Here is a 22,828-nt window from a genome sequence, read left to right as displayed (position 1 = left end):
CTGGGGCATGACCTGTTAGCTGGATATCTTAAAGACCCTAGCACTGGAGTTACTCTGTGTGAAGGGAGCTTTGGCATAGCTGTGCTCATGCACATCAGGGCTGAGACCTTCACTGTGCTCACACCTGCACATACCGGCTCCTACCTGTCTCAGCACTGCCTTATCAGGTGCTGCCTAATGGTGCTGAAAGGAGTGGCAGTCTTGCTGTTTAAATCACATTGGCCTATGGGCAGAGTGGGTTCTTGCTTCCCTTACAGCCCATGTTTGTAGCGGACTCTTAGAGGATGGAATAGGAGATACTTTTGTCTAGGTTTAGGGTTTTGTTTGAGGCTGTGTTGGGGTGGTTTGTTTGTTTTTGTATCCAAGCCTGTATGTATTATAAGTAGCGAGATCTTTGCCATCTCAGTTTGAGATATCTCTGGTTTTCAGGATAAACTCTAGATTTCAGACTCAAAAGCACACAGAAAATGCCTGACACCCCACGCCCAACTGTGGGCTGGCAGTATACCCTGCATGATGGGCTAAAGCCACCTGCCCCAGTGGGATGGCATTGTATTCTGTGCTTTGGGGTTGGAGCTTGCATTACCAGTTCTGCCCACAGACTGGAATTAATGGGGTCAGTGCTGAGAGTGCAGCACAAACCCCAACATCCCTCTCCTCTGCACCCCTCCTTGAGCACTTCTGTGAATAAACACAGCCTTTGCTCGGGTGGTCACAGCTGGGCATAAGCAGTTTGAATTGATGGAACACAAGGCCTGCTAAAGTGGTGAATCCAGAGCAGGGCATGAGCTGAAGTGTCTGCGCTTTATCTCTTGCAGCTCAAGCCCAGCACACTTTCTAAGGAGCGTGTGCTTGCAGGAGTTCTGCACAACAGCAGATCTGTCCATAGATATGAGCTGAAATCAAAGGTTGTTTGCAGCTGGAGGACTTTTGTATCACCCTGGTAAAGGAAGGTAGTTAACATTCACTCTCAAAAATTAACTCAAAATAAACATAATTGAAGCAATCACTTATGGTTTGCTCAGCATTTTATTTCCTTTCCTGCTGAAACTATCTTGCATTTGAGTAAATTTTTAATCGCAGGAGAATTTAGCCCTCAACATGCACCTAATCAGCCACTAAGCATTTGCATCATTAAAAGTCACCCTATCCATTTTGCAAGTGTTGTCAGCTTGTTCAGAGAAGAGGGGTGTGCATTCTGTAATGTTAAAAGCCTGCAAACAACTGAGGTGTAACCAGCAATACCATAAGGCAATTAAGATGAAAGCTGTGATGCTCAGTGGTGAGGTTTCATCGCTAAATATTAAACTTTTTTTTTGTACTTAGTCAGATCAAGAGGTGTTAATTCAGCAGTCCTTAAAAGAAGTCGTGTTATCTTAAAATAGCACGTTTGCTATTTGCACTTTTGTGCTCAATTAATGTCAGAGCTCTAAACATCCTAAATTTTTCTTCAGAGCTGCAGATGTTCAGACTGTTGTTAGAAGTTTGGATGGTGCAGAGCACAGGTTACAAGCTGAGCGTGCCTTTGTAGGGCAGAAACGTTTTTTTCTTATCTATTTATTTATACATAACAGTGCTGTAAGTTTTTAAAGTGATGTCAGTAATAATTTAATCATGCTTCTGTTGTTACAACCACAAATATTTTCCTGTGTTATTTGATAATTAGCTGAAGCAATTTGTCACCAAGCTCCACAATATGGATTTACCACATCATAGCAAGTCTGTAGATTTAAATGTACATTAAATCTCTGTGTCAGGCAGTGCCTGCAGGATGTTACTGAAGTCAGCCTTCATCAACAGAAACATGTTTACAGGAGAACACATCTGAAAAAACAAGTTGCAATTGCATCATTAGGAAATCTGTGTGAATATATGACCTAAAATGGGAGAATGATCCCCTGCTCCTCACATACCTGCACCTACATACCCACATGGATTAATAAGGCTGTTGTTGTTGTTGCATTGTATGTATAGAGCTTTCTGGCGTGTAAACAAAAGGCAGTTTGACACAGTGAGACATAGGGGGACTAAAAATAGAGAGATGACAGAATTTTTTCTCCCTTTTGGTAGAGTTCAAGCCTATAGAGTTCAATGCAACCCTGGGCTGTGTTGGTCATATATTTTGGCTCAGATCATACAAAATTGCTGCATTTTCCTGTTCTGATGACCATCGCACTTTGCTCTGCGAGGCCCTCAGGTGGCAGCGCTGTGGGTGCTTCAGGCCCTGCCTGGCTGAGGGATGTGACACATCCACGGTGCCGATGTGTGCATTTTTACAGAGGACTCAGGGCTTCGTGGGAGGCCTGCACCATGTTTGTGTGTTTTGTGCTAAATGTTTCATCTTCCAAAAAGATGGACTCGTTTGACAAGTTCAGCAAGAGCCTGCCTGCCTTTGCTTTACTACTGCTGGTCAAGGCAGAGCACCAGCACGGTACCAGGGAGCCAGTCTGTGCCTCCTCCCACATGGGAGCAGGTCCCACCAGCAGCGAGCCACCTGCAGAGCCTCACTCCCATAAGCATGAATCCCTGCCAGTGCTTCTGCTAACCTGGTGAGGGCCAGAATCTGAACCAGACCTTTTGCAGCTTGTGGTTCTCAGCACATGAGCAATCTGAATATCAAAAGATAAGCCCTGAGGCTTATTATTTAAACCTAACTAGTGCTTGGGATACAAAAAAGTTTTGGAGGGAATTGATTAATAGTAGGTTCCCATTCACAGACTGACAGAACTGTTACTTGGTTCCAAGAGGAGCTGTCTGTTACCTGCTCTCACCTGGCTGAGAGATCTTGTTTGTGGTCAGGAAACTTCACGGCACTAATAGGAGAAACTTCCTGAGTCACCTGTGCGCAGGAAGTAATGGAGGATTTCTCTGTATCTGCCTTCTTGGTAGAGTGGTCTCATGCTCAAGCTTGCAGAGGTTTCATGTCAGAAGGGCTGGTTCATGCCATCAGAGCTGCTGGCAGGGAGCTTCTCATGCAGGGTCAGGACCACAGGACAGTGGGGATTTCCTGCTTAGTCAGCACCCACAGCCCTGTGGGACTGAGGGAAGCCACATCTCCAAACGTGACCAAGCTCACGGAGCAGCTCTGCCTGGTGCTCAGCATCACTGTTAGCACATGGCTGTGGGTGCCAAGGAGGTGCTGTGTCTCACCTGGGAGCCTGGTTCCAGCCTGTGGGAAGGGAGGCAGTGCAGTCATTGAAGCCTCTTTGTGTTACGTGTCTGTTTTTCAGCTTGTTTTTTTATTGCAGCCTTATTCTCTTTTGCCTCACCAACTTCTCCCAAAGTAACTTTCAAGATACATTTTCCACTCTGACCTATCTCAAACTTCTGCCTGGATTTGCCATACCACGCTCCCATCTGTGCTTAGCATTTTGCGAAACATTTATTGTGTTAAGGAGACTTATAATTTTGTTTTGAGCAAATAGAAGATATTGCATCAGTCTGGGTTGAAGCTATTTTGTGCAGCTTCTCTCCAGCTGGCTGAGTGCCCTTTCCCTTCCCCCTCCTCCTACGTGGCAGCGCACGCAGAGCTGACTGATGGAGTGTCACCCGCGCCTTGTCAGAGGCTGCAGAGATTAATGGGCAGGGAACAGCGGCCTCTTCCCCTTCATGTGTGATTGTTTGAAGGAAGGGCTCATATTTTAACAGAAGCGATACCCTTCTCCTCTGGGTTCCCCCAGTCAGTTGAAGGATGGGACTCGTTTCTGAGATTGAAGGGTGCCAGGCATAGGGTCTGTGGGTATCTGGGCCCACTGCTGGCCTTCCTCTTACCCAGCAGCACTCAGCCTGAAGCTCATTTCACTCAGGCTGCTCCCTCTGCACCAGCATGGGTTTGTGCCAGCAGCAAACATCACTAGCTCTGCTCCTTTGTATTTGCAGACATGATGAGTGGTGGCACAGAACAGATGCCAGAAGGCCTCTGGTCTGTTCCTTTCCTTCCTCCCTCGGTGCCCATGGCCAACTCTCCCGTGCTGCAGGGAGAGCTTCTGCAACCCAGAGCAGCTCAGGTGCTTTGAGCACTTTGCTTGTTGGCCTTGGTCACAAATTCAGCCTTGGTCTGCACCTCAATTGCCCAGCTGCAGAACAGGCAGAGCAGTGTGGTAATTTCCAAAAGATTGCATTTGCCATGAACTATTTCCTAGCATTTCTAAATTTATAAGAGAAATTAATTAAAGACTGGTCTGGATCCTGGCTGCGGAAAAACAATCAGACCCAGAGTATGATTGTTTGCTACATTTTCTTGAGGGTAGAGATTGCCAGCATTTCATAATCAACTCTTCTGGTCCAAAGAGATACTTATTTGTAGTCCACAGTAGTGACTTCCATAATAGGTTTGACTGAAACAGGAATTATGCCTTTCACACCAGCATATCTGTGCGTACCAGAAGCACACACCTGGCTGTCATAAAGCCCTGTTCCAAAGGCTTCTCTGATTATCTGCAGAACAGCTGCTCGCCAAGTTCATTATCTTTGCAGTGGCAAAGTCTGTGTCCAGCCAGCTAAAAGATGCATTTAAGTGCCTCTTAAAGCAGGTGCCTTTGTGTCTGTATGTAAGAAATCAGGGTAGTGGTTCATTTTCTGGTAATATTTTAATAAGCAAAACATCAAGGAAACCTGTGCTGACCTGGCTGGGTATGGGCTGCTGACCCCATCCGGTCAGCATAAGTGTTACCACCTCTTCTGTGTTCTCACAGTTCATATCTTGTGTATATTCAGAGTTTTGGGGTTTGTTTCTGTTCTTGATGCAGTCTCAGGGGAAACACATCCTGTGGTTTGACATTTATGAAAGTTTGCCTTGTTTTCTAGGGACTAAAAGTTGGGATTACAGCATACTGGATAGTGACCCTAACAGAGAACAGTCTCGTTCATGGTATACCTGGCATTTTGGTTGTTTCCTTTCTGGTTTTGTAACGGTGATATTTTTGGGTCATGGCTGTAGTGGTCCATACACAACAAACTGCCCTTTTGTCCTCAGCCACCTTCTGAGTCCAGAAGGCAGTATTTGCTTTTGTAAAGGAAGTTGCATGCAAGTTTGAATTTGTTGCCCCATTGAATTCTTCCTCGGTGAGGTGCAGGGAGGAAGGAGGGAATAAAGAAACTCTTCCTACTACATGCTCATGCTAGCAGAAGTTGTACAACTTCCAGGCTGTGTGCATTTTGCAGCCAGGATAAGGGCTCTTTGAGTCACCGTGTGTGGCCATGAACTGCCTCATCTTCTGTACTAACTAAAGTTTCCATGGCTGGGTGACCATCTTGTTGCATCCCTGTTTGTATTCATTCATTCTCTAAGAAAGCAAGGCTTCAGGGAGGGCTTTTACTTGGCACTGGACAGATGTTCCTGCCCAGCATATGCCAGTTAGGTGCCTCCATGCCTCTCCTCTCCTTGGGACAGCAGTGAGGCAAATATTTGGAGTCTGCTCCAGAAAAGGGACCATATAACCATTAATGATCTGTTATTGTGTCTGGGAGCTGCTGTGCTGCAGGACTTTGCTGAAATGTGCTTTCACAAGAAAGAACTAATTTGACTAACTTTATTAATTCCAGTTTGTTTTAAGATTGCTCATTAGTAATTTAATGCAAGATGCTTCAGCTGGAGAGGCCATGTCAGGACAAGGAGGAGCAGAGGGAAAGTGCCAGGAATCATTAGTGTTTATTAACCACTCCGCTCATCAATCTTGAGTGAGAGTTCAGCCCATCCGTTCTGGACGGGTGGACTGGGATACAGGAATATCATTAACAGGGGAAAATGCTCCTTTTCAGGTCAGTCTGTGATGGCCACGCATTCAGACAACACCCACAGCCACAACTGCCCTCACCAAACAGCGCCTGTACTGCTGCTGGTCTCCTCGCAGCCTGACCTGAACTCAGAGAGCTCGTCAGCTCTGTGGATGGAAAGAGCCTTGCCCCTAGCCAGCTGTAGGATTAATTAACAAATACAGTTTTCTCAACCCAAGTAAACATTACTAAAAGGTTAAGTGTTGTTATGAAGGGGTTTTTTAATTGCTTTTCAAATTATTAAATGATTAATACTTAAGTGCTTTGCTGGATCAGGCCTGGCACTTTGTGCTGGCGATGGATGCATCTCACAGCAATTGTAACACTAAAATCAAAAGGCTTTTTTTTATTTTTTATTTTTTTTTCTGTTTAGAGAACTCATTTAATAACTGATTCCAGCAACTGCATGGCATTGGAGTGGTGACTCAAAGCTCTGACCTGTGAATCGGGGCTGAATGAGTGCTTCCAAAAGGTTGGAGGAGGGAATAGTACTGCATTTGCCAGGTTTCTAATGAGAAATATAACCCCTGCCCAGACCACTTGTGGTTGTTACGGATCGCATTTCACTTTGAGATGTTTTCTTGCATCCTACCCAAATTGCAACTTGAGTAGCTGAATTCTGCTCACTAAAATATCTCTGCAATTTAATTGGAGAAGCAATGTTTCCATTCCCCCTCTTAAAAACTTTGCTGTATAACGCTTTGCTGCTATCACAGTATGTGCTGTGCAATATATAGAGCACACATCAAACAAGTGGAGAGCAAACAAAGCAAACCCTGAAAGCTGCTGGTGAGTTGCAAGCTTTTGGTGGCAGCAGTTGGAACCAGGAGAAGGCAGGATCTTAGGCAGCCCGTACAGCACCATGATCAGAGTCTCTTTGCCACACGTGCAAATCATGCATCAAATGCTGTTGCACTACCAAGGCGGTGTTTATACATCTACTGTGCATGTGTGTGAACCGCAGCACCAGGCATCTGGTCCCAGACAGAAGGGCTTTTGCAATGAGCACGTTAGGCTTAGAAACAAGCAATAATTTTAAAACATGGAATGGCTGTGGAGACAGATTGTGTGTGTCATGACTTTTGTTGGATAAGATTTAGGCATTTTATGGGGAATGGATGTTATTGGATGACATTCGGTGATAGAGGGGATGGAGAGAGATTGCAGTTTAATTAAAATTCTAATCCGAAGTTTGACAATTTTTCTTGCCAGGTCAGCAGCCTGCATGTTCTGTTTATTATTCCTGTGAATTAAATGGGCTGGCAATCATCAGCTTCTTCAGAAATGCCTGTAAATCCACCTAAAAATTAGCAAACACACAGATGTTTCAGAGCAGCTTTGAGCAGGGATATGACATGCAGGGTTTTCCACCAGCGTGCGCACAGGAACCTCTCATAAGCACCATTTCAGTCAGCTGGTGCCAGCGCTCAAATGGAGATGCACTATTTGCAGTAAGAAGTCACCGTGCTTGTCCTGCACTGCTGCAATCTCATGGTCCTGTTCCTGTTTTCCAGGTAGCTTGACAGTGTCTCCAGGAAGGCAGCGCCCATTGGTCACCAGCCATGAGGCTTCCTCTGCTGTGCGCCTCGGTGATGCTAATGAGTCTGTCCCAGTGCCGAGCTGTCAGCTTTCCTGAAGATGAGGACCCTATTAACGTTGTTGACTACCACTGTAAGTAATCTGCAAATGGTGCCAGCCACTGGGGGAAGGCTTGTAGTGCTTGCTTTTTTTTTTCTTCTTTAAATCCCTGGGAAGTTAAGAAAAAGATCTGTTTCCTTTCAAATGGAGATATGTTTACTGGCTTTGTATCTTTAATAGAACACTTAATCATTTTCTTAAAAAAGCAATCAGAAATACAGCAATAACTTCAGGAAAAAGAACATTTGCTGACGTTAGCCATCTTTTTTTCATTTATATTCAAGACATTACTCAAGGAATTTAGTTTAAACCCTTCTACACCTAGTATATACAGCTAATCAATGCCATGTATTGATTCTTTAGCTCTATAATCCTGAGTGATGGTGTAGCCCACTTTTACTTGCAGATTCAAGGCAATATCCAGTATTTAGAGGACGCCCTTCAGGCAATGAATCTCAGCACAGACTGGACTTCCAACTGATGCTGAAAATTCGAGACACACTTTATATCGCTGGCAGGTAATCTTCCTTCAGTCAGTTCATTAGATTAAAATTCTTTTCTCTTCTGGTTTTGCATTAATGTGTAAAATTCATTTAGAAAAATCTGCAGAATATGATAAAAATTAGAACTGGGGGAGGACTTCCCAGAGAAATACACCATATCTATGACCAGCACATGGAAATTGGATTTGAAGGCTGCAGTTACTGTAGTTACACTAAACCCAGTGATCAAATACTCTTTTCCCTCTTTTATATTACTGCCCTGATAAAACCTCTCCTGATTACTTTAAACTGGGACCGACACATCAGGGGCACAGGAAATGAGTATGAAACACTTCAATGTTTAGAGACTGGATTAGTCTTCAGCATAATGGAAAAGCAGTACAGTAAGGAAGAACTGGACAGTGTAAGTGCTATCTAAGGACTACACCGACAAGTCACCACCGCCCTGTGCTGCCTGTGTCCAAACCTCTCACATTTGCGTTACACACAGAAAATCCATGAATATTTTGTAAAAGCTTCTTGTCTAATAAAGTAGATTTATCAAAACTAAGCCCAATTAATTAATTAACTGACTTGTGTCTCTTTACTGCTTGCAAACAGGGATCAAGTTTACACTGTAAACTTAAATGAAGTTCCCAAATCAGAAGTTACTCCAAGCAGGGTGAGTAGATCAAAGAATGGCAAGGGAGGGCTGGTCTTTCCTTTTCTTTCCTCTTTCCTTTTCTTTCCTCTTTCCTTTTCTTTCCTCTTTCCTTTTCTTTCCTCTTTCCTTTTCTTTCCTCTTTCCTTTTCTTTCCTCTTTCCTTTTCTTTCCTCTTTCCTTTTCTTTCCTCTTTCCTTTTCTTTCCTCTTTCCTTTTCTTTCCTCTTTCCTTTTCTTTCCTCTTTCCTTTTCTTTCCTCTTTCCTTTTCTTTCCTCTTTCCTTTTCTTTCCTCTTTCCTTTTCTTTCCTCTTTCCTTTTCTTTCCTCTTTCCTTTTCTTTCCTCTTTCCTTTTCTTTCCTCTTTCCTTTTCTTTCCTCTTTCCTTTTCTTTCCTCTTTCCTTTTCTTTCCTCTTTCCTTTTCTTTCCTCTTTCCTTTTCTTTCCTCTTTCCTTTTCTTTCCTCTTTCCTTTTCTTTCCTCTTTCCTTTTCTTTCCTCTTTCCTTTTCTTTCCTCTTTCCTTTTCTTTCCTCTTTCCTTTTCTGTCTTTCTTTTTTTTTTTTTTTTAAATGAAATTTTCTTTTCTGCTTTGATTTCAACAGAAATTAACATGGAGGTCAAGGCAGCAGGACAGAGAGAACTGTGCAATGAAAGGAAAACATAAAGTAAGTTTATCCACGCATTGTCATATACACATGTGAATTATGTATCAAGATATGCGATTAATACGTTTTAATCTCTTTTCAGGATGAATGCCATAACTTCATTAAAGTCTTTGTTCCAAGAAATGACGAGATGGTGTTTGTCTGTGGAACAAATGCATTTAATCCTATGTGCAGATACTATCGGGTAAGAAAATTGAATATGTCATTAATGTGTTGCTGGTCTTGCTTGCACCAATTATGCTGTAGCAAATATAGCTGGTGTGACTGGAGAGTGTTCCAAGGTGAAATCAAACCAGACGGAAGCCAATTTGCCAAATTAAGTTTTGTGAAAGGACAATATTATGTTTTTATGCCAATATACAAAACAGAAATGACAGTACCACCCATTTATTTTTCTTCTCTAGCTGAGTACCTTAGAGTATGATGGGGAGGAAATTAGTGGTTTGGCAAGATGCCCATTTGATGCCAGACAAACCAATGTCGCCCTCTTTGCTGGTAAGAACTTTTGCTTGTAATGAGTCTAAATGATTAATGACACTAAAGGAGCCAGGGAGCTTTTAAAGCTAGCACAGGAAAGCTAAAGGTGTCAAGGTGCCTCTGCTCTTAAATTTTTTAAAGGGCCTCCAAAGGATTAGAAGCTGACCTGTTAATAAATAGGTTAGATCAATTTGGGGAAGAATGGCAGTAAAAAAAGGGGGGGAAAGGAATACAGACTAGTCAGAATTCTGTAGATTATTAAAGGCCTTTTAATACTACATTTTCAACTTCTATTTTAGATGGAAAATTGTATTCAGCAACAGTAGCGGATTTCCTGGCAAGTGATGCTGTTATTTATCGCAGCATGGGAGATGGGTCTGCCCTAAGGACAATAAAGTATGATTCCAAGTGGATAAAAGGTAATTTGGGGGGAGTATCTTCACATATACATGGTAAATGTAATTTCAGCAGCACAGAGGTCAGATAATTCACAGCCAGCACGCTTTACACACATGCCACAGCATCAGCAAATGTGCAGCTTTCAATGCAGCATGATCACAGTAAGAAAGAATCTGATTACCAATAAAATAATTTGTTGTTGTTGTTAAATTCATTAATGAGTGATACCTGAGCTGAAATGCAATTCTTATGAGGCTTTTTTATGGTCTATTAGCCTTATGGTTCATTTGAGTGCACTCATATTTGGACATCCTAAAGTATCTGGAGGGGTGGAGACAACATTAGCTGGTATGGACCTATGGGAGAAGCCACTGAGTCACACAGCACAGCCAGTGTTGTGTGCTGACTGAACAGTTCTTGGAAGTAACTTTCTCCTTGCTCTTTATTACAGAGCCACACTTTCTCCATGCCATAGAATATGGGAACTACGTGTATTTCTTCTTTCGAGAAATTGCTGTAGAGCACAATAATTTAGGCAAGGTGGGTATTTTTCCAGCAAGCTCTCATTAGCCATGAGCCTTGGAAGAATGAAATCATCTGAAAAGTAGCAGTAACAATGACTGCTTGCAATGTGAAATAAGGCTGTAGTACTGAATTTATGCAGTTATTCCAAAACTATAGTTTACAGGCAGAGGGGAAAAAAAACACAAGGTTGCATTCTTCTACCAAAAAGCTAATGGTATTCCTCATGCCGTGCAGTTAGGACAGCTCTATGCAGGTAGCTTTTGGTGTAGCTGTTGCCTTAACACTTGCAACAGTGAATGGAATATCTGAGCGTTTTTTTTCCATGCCTATGAAAGAAACAAAAGAACACAAAAGGAGAGTTTCAAAGAAGATTCTCTAATGTCCGTAGATAGTGAATAATTCAGTCATACCACTGCAGAGTATAATGCTAATGCCTCACCATGGAAGGATATTCTATAATAAATTATTAACTTCTTTACACGTGGTTAATTAAAGTCTTTAAATCTCACTATGATTTTGAATGGGAAAAAAAAAGATGGTTGGGGGGGGACAAGCTGGCAGAGTTGCATTTGCTTGGTGATGCATTAAGATGCCTATGCACTAGCAGCTAAACATTGTTTGCTTTCTTCCTTTCTGCACAGATAAATAACAGCTGTCTTGCTGTTAAAATTATCTGCTTTTTTTTATTAACAGCTCAGAAACAAGCACTTTGCCCTTCAATCTCTCAAGCCTTCCTTCCTTTTCCTTTTTCCGCCCTTCACAGGCCGTGTATTCCCGTGTGGCACGCATATGCAAAAATGACATGGGGGGTTCCCAGAGAGTTCTGGAAAAACACTGGACATCCTTTCTGAAAGCTCGGCTCAACTGCTCCGTTCCTGGGGATTCGTTTTTCTACTTTGATGTCCTACAGTCTATCACGGACATAATAGAAATCAATGGAATCCCCACGGTTGTCGGTGTATTCACTACACAGCTTAACAGGTGAGAGATGAGCAACTTTACATCAAAGGTAGTTCTCTGGTTCTCTCTTGCACTGAGATTGGTGCTATTGTAGGCTGAGTTCTTGCAACTCTTTTTCTTATTTTACAGCATCCCTGGTTCAGCAGTGTGTGCTTTCAGCATGGATGACATTGAGAAGGTCTTCAAAGGGAGATTTAAAGAACAAAAAACTCCTGACTCTGTTTGGACAGCCGTACCTGAAGACAAGGTGCCAAAGCCAAGGTAAAAAGTTTTTCCTTGTGGTACTATAATGTTGTCCTTGTAAAGAGCTACTTTAAATCAGCTGCACTCTTGAGTGTTGTATTGGGTTTTTTTTAAAAAAAAAAGAAGAAGAAGAAGAAGAAAAAAAAAAAAACAAGCAGAGCTTTACTCTTCAACCATAAGGATGCTCATTAGCAGGCTGCCTTCTCTCATTAACTGAAATACCAAGAGGGGAAAAAACAATGTTGTTCTCCTTTCAGACCTGGCTGCTGTGCAAAACATGGCCTAGCAGAAGCTTACAAAACCTCCATTGATTTCCCAGACGAAACATTGTCCTTCATCAAATCTCATCCGCTGATGGATTCAGCTGTTCCCTCAATCATTGAGGAGCCTTGGTTTACCAAAACACGCGTCAGGTATGACGTCATTCAAAAAATGAAGCATGTGAGAAGGAAAACAAGAAAACACTGTTTGTTAATGTTGCATCTTTTGGCCTTGATAGATACAGATTGACAGCAATTGCTGTAGACCACGCTGCTGGACCACACCAGAACTACACAGTCATATTTGTTGGCTCAGAAGCAGGAGTAGTACTTAAAATCTTGGCAAAGACCAGACCTTTCTCTTTGAATGACAGTGTATTACTGGAAGAGATTGAAGCATATAATCATGCAAAGTAAGTATTACGAGGACACCTGAAATATGTAGCTTTTTATCTAGTGTGGTACCAAGCTAAACAAAAATGATAGTGAACAAAAACTAATTCATTAATGCCAACTTCATTGGTTGTTTGTCATTTCGCAGTGTCTCTCGTGTTGAATAACCTGAAAATATTTGGTTATTTGCCATTTTGCTTGGGTTGAGTGAACATCGTAATTCCACTGCAGTGACGTCAGTGATACAGTCTAATTCTTCCACAAATACACTTCTTCCTGAATATCAAACATCAGAACAATCTGCTGCTGTTAAAAAGAAATGATGAGAGCTTATCTCGAGTGTTTCTCAACAGTAACCAATAATATATAAACTATATCTAATCATTGTAAACTTGTTTATTCTGGAGTGAAGAATTTGGGAGTGGAAGCATTCCAGTTCAGCTGGCACCCAGTTAGAACTCTTGTTCTGCTCTGTTGGGATATTTATGCCAAGCCTGAGAACAAAAAAAAAGAAAGTTGTTTTTTTCCTACATGCTCAAAAGTCACCTAGCTGTAGCTAGGAGCCAGCATCTGATAACCCATAGGCATGTTTGCAAATCACTCAGAAGAGACTAGTAAGTTACATTTCTATATGTAAGAGCTCTAATTTCAGTATCTACATGGACAATAGTAAACAAGACGTTTTCAATACAAACTGTGACCAAAGTACTACAGTTGTAAAACAATGGCTTCCCGTTCTTTTTGCTGTCTAGGTGTAATGCTGAGAGCGAGGAAGACAGAAGAGTCATTTCCCTTCAGCTGGATAGAGACCACCATGCTCTGTTTGTGGCGTTCTCCAGCTGTGTCATCAGAATTCCTCTGAGCCGGTGTGAGCGTCACGGGTCATGTAAAAAGTACGGCCCCGTTCCTGAACTCCCCTTAAAGGAAGGTTGCCAACATCTCTAGGGAAGGAAGTAAAAACAAAAAATGCATGATTTTTTGGGTTTTTTCTCTTGCAAGGGCGTGTATTGCCTCTCGGGATCCATACTGTGGCTGGTTAGACCACGAGGCGTGTGGGAGAGTGACACCAGGCATGCCGTAAGTACTTCTTTTTCAATTAGGTCAACATCTCTACTATGTATTTATAGAGTACACGGGGCTGTATCCTGTGCCTGTTCCCTTGCACTTTATTAATAAATCTCCATTTTTCCTAGAGCTGTTTTTCCTAGGTACTGTACATATAAAGAGAACAGAATGCTTAAGTCTGACCTAATTATGCAATCTCTGGGTGAAGACTTCTTTTCAGTGGGAGATTTACACGTGTGTGCGTGTGTGAGGACAAGCAGACTCATAGGATGAGATGTTGGAAGCAGGAAATAAACAAATTGCTGCCTGTAAACCTGCACAGTTCAGACAGGGCAGTACACACCATCTCCTGCCAGGCATGCTCACAGTAAATTGCAAATAGGAAAACACAGGTTTCAGACTTGGAAAAAAAAAAAAAAGTAAGGTTTTGCCTCCATGCTGAAGCTAGGGTGATACATATACATATCAAAGGCTCTTTGCACAAATCTAGTGAGTAATATGGAGTGCCTTAGCAGCTGTATCTTAAAAGGAAGCCTTTGTAGCAGGGCAGCAAACTTCAGCCAATATAATTGCATATTTGTACACAAAACCAAGAGTACACCCAGTGTAGAAGATCCAGTGAGGCTGCTATGAAGAAAACATGATCTTTTTGGTTTCCTGCCATAAGCACATGTATATGAAGTGTTAAAGCCTGAATGTAATTAATTTGAATATTGTGTAAAACATGGGTTTTGGTCATACGCTGTAGCTCTTGCTTTTCTAAGGTGACAGAACAAGTATGATTCAATTTCTTGCTTCCAGAAAAAAGAAAAAAAAAATCACCATTTGTTTCTATATTAATACTGTTAATTGCAGGTTCTCTTTGTTTGTTTCATACAACCACAGCACTGGAGGATATGTACAAGATGTAGAATATGGCAACACAGCGCAGCTTGGGGACTGCCATGGTAAGACATAGCCATTGCTTCTCATTTGTAATGTCTCAGCAATAGTCTGTGGCCACACTTCACTGTAGATGTTAAATTTATTATGAGCTTTTCAGTAACATGAACGCATCACCTGGTGTAACTGTGAATGTTCACAAAGCTGAGCTTTTTTGGTCCTGTGTGGCAGTTTTGTCTTTCTTCTCCTTCACCTATTTGCAACTATTTGGGGTCTACAGGAAAGTATTGAAGAATTGATTTTGAAAAGCAGTAATATTTCCGGTTTTATTTCCCGTCACTCAGCTCTGAGATCTTTTGCTTTCTTTTTGTTACTTTTTACTGATTACTTGTTCCTTTAATTCTTTTAGAAATTTTGCCTACTACAGCTACACCAGATTACAAAATATTTGGCGACCCAACATCTGGTTAGTTTTTTTTAATTTTTTGAATTAATGACCTTTACTTTCCTTCAGTTCAGCATTTTCAGCCCTTTTTTCCTTCCTTTTGCACAGTTGGCAATCCTTCATTTTTGTGCTTTTACTCATGTTCCCACTGATGGTAAAGATAGTGAGACTCTTCTCACTCAGCACTTCACCCTGTGTAGTCGCATGTTAACAGCTCATTATTTATTGAGACATCTTTTATTAAAGAGCCTGATTAACATAGATGACATCTTCACTGCACGAAAGTCCACTGAGCTTTACTCTGTACCCCCAGCCATGCATTTGTGAATGCCCCTGTTGGTCATCTCTAGTAGATGAATGGCAGAATTTCATCATCTTCCTCCTTGCCTCTCCTTTTCTCCTTCCTCCTTTCCCAGCAAGCTTTTGGCACAAATACACATTCTCTAAAATGTGTATTTTCTATTTTTAAAGTGTTTTAAGTAGTTGGTGCTAATGGGAAAAATAAATATAACATCACAGACTGTCATGTTTAATGAGAAGTTGTGCAGACAGAGGTGGCTTAGAAAATTTTAGGCATTGTTGTTGAATGGACTTTCACATCCTTTCTACCTTCACTGATCTTTTTCTAAGAGTGTTTTCGCTGTCAGCCCTTGGTGTGTTCCAGGAGTCAGGACCCAATGCTCTTCTGTTGAACTCAAAAGCAGAATCTTGTTGTTGACTTCAACAGGAGCAAGACTGAGCCCTGATCTTCTACTGCCTGCTCCCAGAACTTGGTCTCTGTTTTCAAACCAAGGGAACATTCCTGACTGGCAAATCTGAAAAGAACCTGTTTGTATGTTTAATTTGTAAAAGAGAGACAAATTATTTCTGGTTGTTTTAGCTTCTGATTATATTTCTGTAACTTGAAGTAATGTCTGAGACAAAATCTTCCATAGATACATATAGATATATGTATACACACACACCCATAATGTAACTTAGAGGTTCAGTTAGGAAAGCAAAACAAAACTGTATTATTTGGAAATGCTACTTTGCTTGCATTAGTGGTTATCAAGCAATTTTTCAACCTGGTATTTTATAATAGATACAATTGAACCTGTTTTTCAAGTCCTGATTGAGCGTGCTTTTGGAGTACTGTCAGATTTCGAGCTGCAGCCATTCATGCCTAGATGTACTGGGACAGTGAACACAAAATACTTGAGTGTGCAAAGTAGGCTTTGGATTGTAAACCCAATTTGTTTCCTCCTCATGCATTTTCACATAGGCAATAGTAATCCTGTTCAGTAAGTGTACTACAAAGAAGCCAAGATCTATACAGTACTGTTCCTTAGGAGCCATTACAAAATAGAGGTTAAAAAAATTCCTTTCATCATCCCCTCAAGAAATGGCTTATTCAACAGTTCCTGGTGTACTGTAACAGCACTAATGGAGCCGATCTGGTTTCTCAGGAGTAACCTGTAGTAAGCATGTATCTTTCTAAGTAATTTTTTTTTTAAGATGTGTAGAAGGTAATGGAATATGTTGTCTCCAGTGAACAGTATAGCAATTAAGTAGAGTAAGTTCTGCTTTTCATCTCCACCAGTTGCTTACGTTAACTTTTGCATTGCTTTCATGTTTGACTTCTCTGGCTTTTTGGCTAGCAGCTGTTGATGTTTTAATGTATTTTTGTCATACTTTACTTAAAAGTTTTGAACCAATTGATTTTAATCAGCCCTCTGTACTTCCGTGGGCTGCATTTTGCTCTGTCAAGTAACCTCCCGTTAAAAGCTGTCTGCAGCTATAGCTTAGATATACCGTGAAACAGTGAGGAAAGCCTGACTGTAATACACATTAATAAAATCTGTTTACCACCACAGACATGAAGTTCTCCTCAGCTTCCATTACCACAATGGCAAGTATCCCAGTTATATCACCTAGAGTGATTGGTTCCTGGAAACCTAAAGTGACTGGCTCTCGGAAATTTGTAGTTCAAGATGACCCAAACACTTCTGATTATTCTGATCCATTATCAGGTGTCCCAAAGGGTAAGGCCTTACCAGGGAATACATTGCAGCTGAATGGAAACCTGATAGTCTCAGCATTTTGTAAGGCTTAAATGTAACAGCCGTGATTGTTGGGCTATGCTTTATACCCATTTCCTGTGAATATGCAGACAGTGCAATCATGGTTCTCATACCTATTTAACCAGCATACAGAGTGCTGCTTAAAGGTTATAATGAGGAGATGCAGATAATAAGCTCAGCATCTTGGTATTGGGGTGCTCCAAAACTCCCACTAAAATTAGTGGATGCACTAAAAAAGAAAAAAGATGTATCTGCACCTCTGGTGGTTGTTTCCAGATAAGTCTAGTTTGGAAAAGACTGTTAGTCCTTGTGAGCAGTTGCTTACAAGAGCTCAATTTTCTTGTTTTGCTTTTGGGGTTCTTTTGGGGGGAAGAGGATGTTGGGAGTAGGGGAGGAATTGAGGCAAAACTCAACAGATTCATGTTTTAAATGGGGCACATCCCAAACTCCATTCTCTGGATATGAGGATCCAATTAGAAATGATCTCCTCCGTACTTGGAGACACAGGCACAGTTTTTAATCTGAACACAGAAAGAAACATGTACTGCATGTAATTCATCTTTCTGTAGCCGTTCTTTCAGCTAAGTGAAGCTTTGATTAGGCTCTTAAAGCAACAAAGATTTCAATTCAGCAGGACTATTGCAGTCAATCAAAGACTCAAGAAGCTTCCAACCCCATAAAGGAAACTTAAAAGAAGTCTTCATCAGCGCACAGAATAGCAGGGTGACAGGCATGTTTGCACAATTCTGTATTCTGAAAAATCTCTCTAGCCAAAAAACATTTCTGTTTTTATTACCATTCACCAAAACATATCAGGTTTCCTATCAGCCATTACAGCAGTGCATTTGTCATTTTAATTTGTTGCAGTTATTTTCCATTTTGCTTTAAGTTTTTTTTTTTTTGTTATCATTTGCTCTTGGTTCTGAATCACCTTTTGTGTCATAGCTATTAGTGAACTTTACTCATGTTCTTTCTTCTTCTGCACAGTACCATTAAAACCTATAGCCCTGAAAGTTTAACAGTGTCCAAAGGCCTCGCCTCTAACAAAAATGAATCTGTAGCTTCAGTCTTGCTCTTTTGTTTGAATGCCCTTTGGGATAGTTAACAGAGTTACTTCCATTAAGAACTAACATTATCTTAGCTGCAAGATGTCTGTGGTTGCTTTAAAAAATCTCAAGAAACAAAGGGAGCTGGTTAATACGTGAATCACAAACTAATCCAATATTCAACTATGTCTAAGCAAAAAGTTCTCTAAATTTTAACACTCTGTAGTAACTTAACCTTGCAAGGTGTGTGTGTGGTGTTGTTTTTTTTTTCTATATTATGCAAATATTTGTGTTTGTTATCGACTACAAGTAGAAAGGAAAACTTGTGTTTTATTAGAATACTGTAATCTTTAACTTAAAGAAGTGTATGCTTACCTGATCAAACTGCACTATTCCAGGGCGAGCGAGCTGTGGATGCATTAGTTCACAAGTTTTGCACCATATTATATTGGTGTGGTTTTAACAATGCAGTACGTAAGTTAAGCTATACAGTTCTATGTAGCATTTGCATAATCCTGTCTCTCTTTTGATACTGATTTATGAGTTGGGCAGAAAATTGAGAGAGAAATCCATCTATGAGTTATTAATTGCTGTCTGGCCCAGTAGCACCTTCTAACCTCAATTTTCCAGCAGAAATCGTTAATGTTAATAGCATTCAGGCCCCCTATTTGTAAGCCTTAAAGGAAACTTGGGGACAGGCTAAACAGATAGCATACAGTGTACAGCCAAATGTAGTATGAGGTGCGAAGCTCTGACAAACATCAGAGCTTGTCCAAAGAAAGTAGACAGTCTAAATAGAGTCTAAACAGTCTAAATAGAGCTGATCAATGCTAACTTGGTCCTACTTATTTATAAAATTATTAGCATGCAGAAATGCTGTGGATTGCAAAGATATACTAACAGTGGGCACAGAGTACTCACAAACTTAAGGCTGCTGCTGTCCTTCTCCAAGGCAGGCTAACTACTTCTGATATAGATTTGCGTACGTGTAAATTTATGATTCACTGCATGTCTTTTACAGGTGTAAGGTGGGAAGTGCAGTCGGGAGAGTCCAACCAAATGGTACACATGAATGTCCTAATCACGTGTGTCTTTGCTGCTTTTGTCCTGGGAGCCTTTATTGCGGGAGTGGCCGTGTACTGTTATCGGGATGTGTTTGTACGGAAATCCAGAAAAATACACAAAGATGCAGAATCTGCCCAGTCCTGTACGGACTCCAGTGGGAGCTTTGCTAAACTGAATGGGCTTTTTGATAGTCCCGTCAAAGAATATCAACAAAACATTGATTCGCCCAAACTCTACACCAACCTGCTGACAAGCAGAAAGGAATTGCCACCAAATGGTGACATGAAGTCGATGATGATGGACCACAGGGGCCAGCCTCCAGAATTAGCTGCACTTCCAACTCCTGAATCCACACCAGTTCTTCAGCAAAAGACTCTGCAAGCCATGAAAAGTCAGTCAGACAAAGCACATGGTAACCTGAATGCTTCACGAAAGGAAACCCCGCTAAAAAGCCCACAGTTTTTTCCTTCCAGTCCTCCACCCCACTCTCCTCTGAGTCACGGACATATACCCAGTGCTATCGTTCTTCCCAATGCTACTCATGATTACAATACTTCTTTCTCAAATTCTAATGCGCACAAGGCAGACAAAAAGATGCAACATATTGATCATCCACTTACAAAACCATCCAGCAAAAGAGACCACAGGAGGTCTGTTGATTCCAGGAACACCCTGAATGATTTTCTGAAACACTTAAATGAAACTACTAGTAATCCCAAAGCAATCATGGGAGATATTCAAGTGGCCCACCAGACTTTAATGCTGGATCCAATGGGAAATATGTCTGAGATCCCACCTAAAGTCCCCAACAGGGAGGCATCTTTATACTCTCCACCATCAACTCTTCCAAGAAACAGCCCCACAAAACGGGTGGACGTTCCCACCACACCTGCAGTACCGATGACCTCTTTGGAAAGGCAGAGAGGTTATCACAAAAATTCTTCACAAAGGCATTCAATATCTGCCCTTCCTAAAAACTTAAACTCACCAAATGGTGTTTTGTTATCCAGACAGCCCAGTATTAATCGGGGGGGTTATGTGACTCCCACAGCAGGCACAAAGATGGACTACATGCAAGGAACCCCTGTCAGTGTTCACCTCCAGCCTTCCTTGTCCAGGCAAAGCAGTTACACAAGCAACGGCACTCTTCCTCGTACAGGAATAAAGAGGACACCCTCGTTAAAACCTGATGTGCCACCAAAACCCTCATTTGTCCCTCAAACAACATCAGTCAGACCACTGAACAAATACAGTTACTAGGACATGTCTGTCCTAAAAATGAGCGTGGCATTGACCTGTACAGGTTGTGAGATGGTTTTGTGGTAGACACATAAGACAGAGACTTGCTTGTAATTAAAGAGAACAAAGTGGCCAAAGAAACTGTCTTTACTTCAGCAACATCTGTGTCTTGCCACAGGTAGCTACAGCAAGACTTTGTGTACTTGCTAAGAGCAAATGAAAAAAGAAAAACAAAACAAAGGAAAGTGCTGGTCATTACATTTCTTTTGTTTGGAGCTAAGGAGACATGTAGCACAATGGGGTGGGGGCTACTTTACTGTTCTGAATAGCTAAAAAAAAAATGGAAAAAAAAATTTAAAAAAAAAATATCTTGGGAAAAGAAATCTGTAAGCAAATACTTGAAAAATGGGTTCCATTTTAGACTGCCATTAAGCGTGGTCCTTCCCATTAAATGTGAACATTTTAATATGTATGCATTCACCTTGCCTCTTGCACAAATGTCAGAAAATGGTAATGTCTCATTGAATATCTGGGTTAATAATCAATTTGCTGGAATTCAGTCTCTGGCCCAACTGTAGCATTTATTTTTATTTCTTTTTTTCTCCTTGTGTGTGGCATTTTGTTTGTGCCACAGATAAAGCTGTGTGTGTGTGTGGGTGTATGTGTGTACCGTACACACTAGGATGTACTTAGATTCCCATTGCATCTTTTATGCTATGGAATTGTTTACATTGAGCATGACTGAACAAACAGATGACTCTGCCTTCTGCAGCCCATTGGGTTCAGTTTGGCGACAGCCAAGGAAGAACTGCGCGTTGCCGCCAGCCTTGTGCATGACAGCCTCGATGAAGTAATCGCCCAGCAAAAGAGTGCATATAGATACCTTTAATTCTCTATAACTCTGTTATGCTGCTATCGATTCAGAGCTGTACATTTCAAATCTAGTTGTTTGGGCTGGAATGGGGGAGTTCTGCTGTGTTTCCACAGTGCCTCCATCCAATACCTGGCCACTGTGAACCTGAGCCCCTGTACTTCTCATTGAAGGCAGCTAATAACAATTCATTTGGCAAAGGCCTGCGTAACTGGAGAAGGTTACACTTATTTTTTGTTGCATTTAAAGATGCCCTGCAGTCTGATGGACTCTTGTCAGTGAAAAAAAGAGAAAGAAAGACACATCATTAATTGGCCCAGCAGAAGCAGTCTGTGAAAAATCAACAGTAGTGCAATCAATTTGTTTTTGTTGTGTAATGTAAGGGTTTGTTTTTGGTTTGTTTTAGTTTTTTTTCTTCCAAAGTCATGCAGGTAATGACAATATTCTGTAAATATTATGTGTGAGTTTACCTGAATCTGTGCATTTTGTGCCTTATTCATGCAAATGATAAAAGTACTAAAAAAAAAAAATATATCTGTCAAGTGTTCTCACTGTAGCACACATCTCCTGAGTGCCAGTTGTAAAACCTCTCAACAGCACCCCCCCTCCCATATCCTCCTCTCCCCCCCCCCCCCAAAAAAAAAAAAGATAATAAGCAAGGATAATTAACGATAACTAAAGGCAGCCTACAATCCAAGAAGACAGCAGCATTAAATCACCTTGCCATGATAAACATTCCACTCCAGCTCTCCGAAGGATCAAACAGTTATAATGTGAAATCAAATGAGGTTTCTAGGGTAATGGAACACCTGCTAAAGTTGTGTAAGCTATTTAGTAGGTTTTACAGTATCCACTTGCAGCTGATGTTCAACACAGATGGCTATTTTAGCTTGCAAACTACACACTACCACATTGTTTATTGAACATAACTATAGAAATAACCGTGGCAGAGGAATATTCATGAATTAGCGGGACAAATAACTGCAATGGTTTTCAGAGATGGTGGAGATTTATGTTATGTGTTCGAAGGGGAGAAAAGGTTAGTCACTGAAAACTGGATCTCTTTTACAGAACAAAGAATAAAGGACAGAAGTAGTCATTTTTCCTTGTAAGGCTGTAAGGGACATTTATTTCCTGAGACCTCTGGATCCAAAAAAATCAATGATCTCTCTTCCTAAACACTTCTGTCTTGCAACTAAAACACTACAGATTAATAACATAAAAATGTACTCGGTTGTCAAAAGACAAAAACTGATCTGAGTTCACTCTACAAATATTAATTAATAAAGACTTGTGTGAAATCAAAAGATAAATGTATGTGAACCCTGATAACCTCCTGTAACATTGTGCTGCCTTGTAGATGGTAATGTGAGTTCTCTCAGTATTTATGTTGAAATTTCTAACATTCAACCTAGTCTTTATTCTGTTAATTTAATAATAAAAGATGCTTTATCCATTTGTGCAAAGGTAAACGCAGATTGTATCTTTTTTAATGGTACGGCATAAAAAAGTAACCCTTAAATGAAGCTGCTCTATACTATAGAGTACTTTAACATGTATAGATATCTTGTAAACTTGTATTGTGGATGTGTAAATAATACGTTCTTTGGGTTTTTAACACCGCATGTAAAGTGAAAATAAAATATTCCAATGTACCAAACGTGTAAATTCATT

General features: G+C 41.0%; 1 protein-coding gene across 23 annotated transcripts in view; it reads left to right on the top strand.

Annotated features, from left to right (window-relative positions):
• The window catches only part of SEMA6D (semaphorin 6D), a 488,676-nt gene extending 465,867 nt beyond the window's left edge, over positions 1 to 22,809 (top strand). For 8 of the 23 annotated variants that reach the window (XM_085515489.1, XM_085515491.1, XM_085515496.1 and 5 more), the window contains 18 exons: positions 7,290 to 7,446; positions 7,820 to 7,931; positions 8,517 to 8,577; positions 9,159 to 9,221; positions 9,304 to 9,405; positions 9,626 to 9,716; positions 9,998 to 10,117; positions 10,549 to 10,637; positions 11,386 to 11,603; positions 11,712 to 11,843; positions 12,083 to 12,238; positions 12,325 to 12,498; positions 13,231 to 13,371; positions 13,478 to 13,555; positions 14,399 to 14,490; positions 14,835 to 14,891; positions 16,727 to 16,894; positions 19,001 to 22,809. In XM_085515489.1, coding sequence (XP_085371615.1) covers positions 7,338 to 7,446; positions 7,820 to 7,931; positions 8,517 to 8,577; positions 9,159 to 9,221; positions 9,304 to 9,405; positions 9,626 to 9,716; positions 9,998 to 10,117; positions 10,549 to 10,637; positions 11,386 to 11,603; positions 11,712 to 11,843; positions 12,083 to 12,238; positions 12,325 to 12,498; positions 13,231 to 13,371; positions 13,478 to 13,555; positions 14,399 to 14,490; positions 14,835 to 14,891; positions 16,727 to 16,894; positions 19,001 to 20,304 — 3,267 coding nt within the window. In that variant the 5' untranslated portion in view covers positions 7,290 to 7,337 and the 3' untranslated portion in view covers positions 20,305 to 22,809. The remainder of the gene's footprint in view (positions 1 to 7,289; positions 7,447 to 7,819; positions 7,932 to 8,516; positions 8,578 to 9,158; positions 9,222 to 9,303; positions 9,406 to 9,625; positions 9,717 to 9,997; positions 10,118 to 10,548; positions 10,638 to 11,385; positions 11,604 to 11,711; positions 11,844 to 12,082; positions 12,239 to 12,324; positions 12,499 to 13,230; positions 13,372 to 13,477; positions 13,556 to 14,398; positions 14,491 to 14,834; positions 14,892 to 16,726; positions 16,895 to 19,000) is intronic. The other 15 variants (XM_085515499.1, XM_085515498.1, XM_085515497.1 and 12 more) reach the window with 7 other exon arrangements.
• The last annotated feature ends 19 nt before the right edge of the window (positions 22,810 to 22,828 follow it).

Source organism: Coturnix japonica, chromosome 14 (assembly GCF_054131305.1).
Source record: "Coturnix japonica strain WE chromosome 14, WE-NBRP24, whole genome shotgun sequence".
Taxonomy (NCBI): Eukaryota; Metazoa; Chordata; class Aves; order Galliformes; family Phasianidae; genus Coturnix; species Coturnix japonica.
This window is presented reverse-complemented; position numbering and strand designations above follow the sequence as displayed.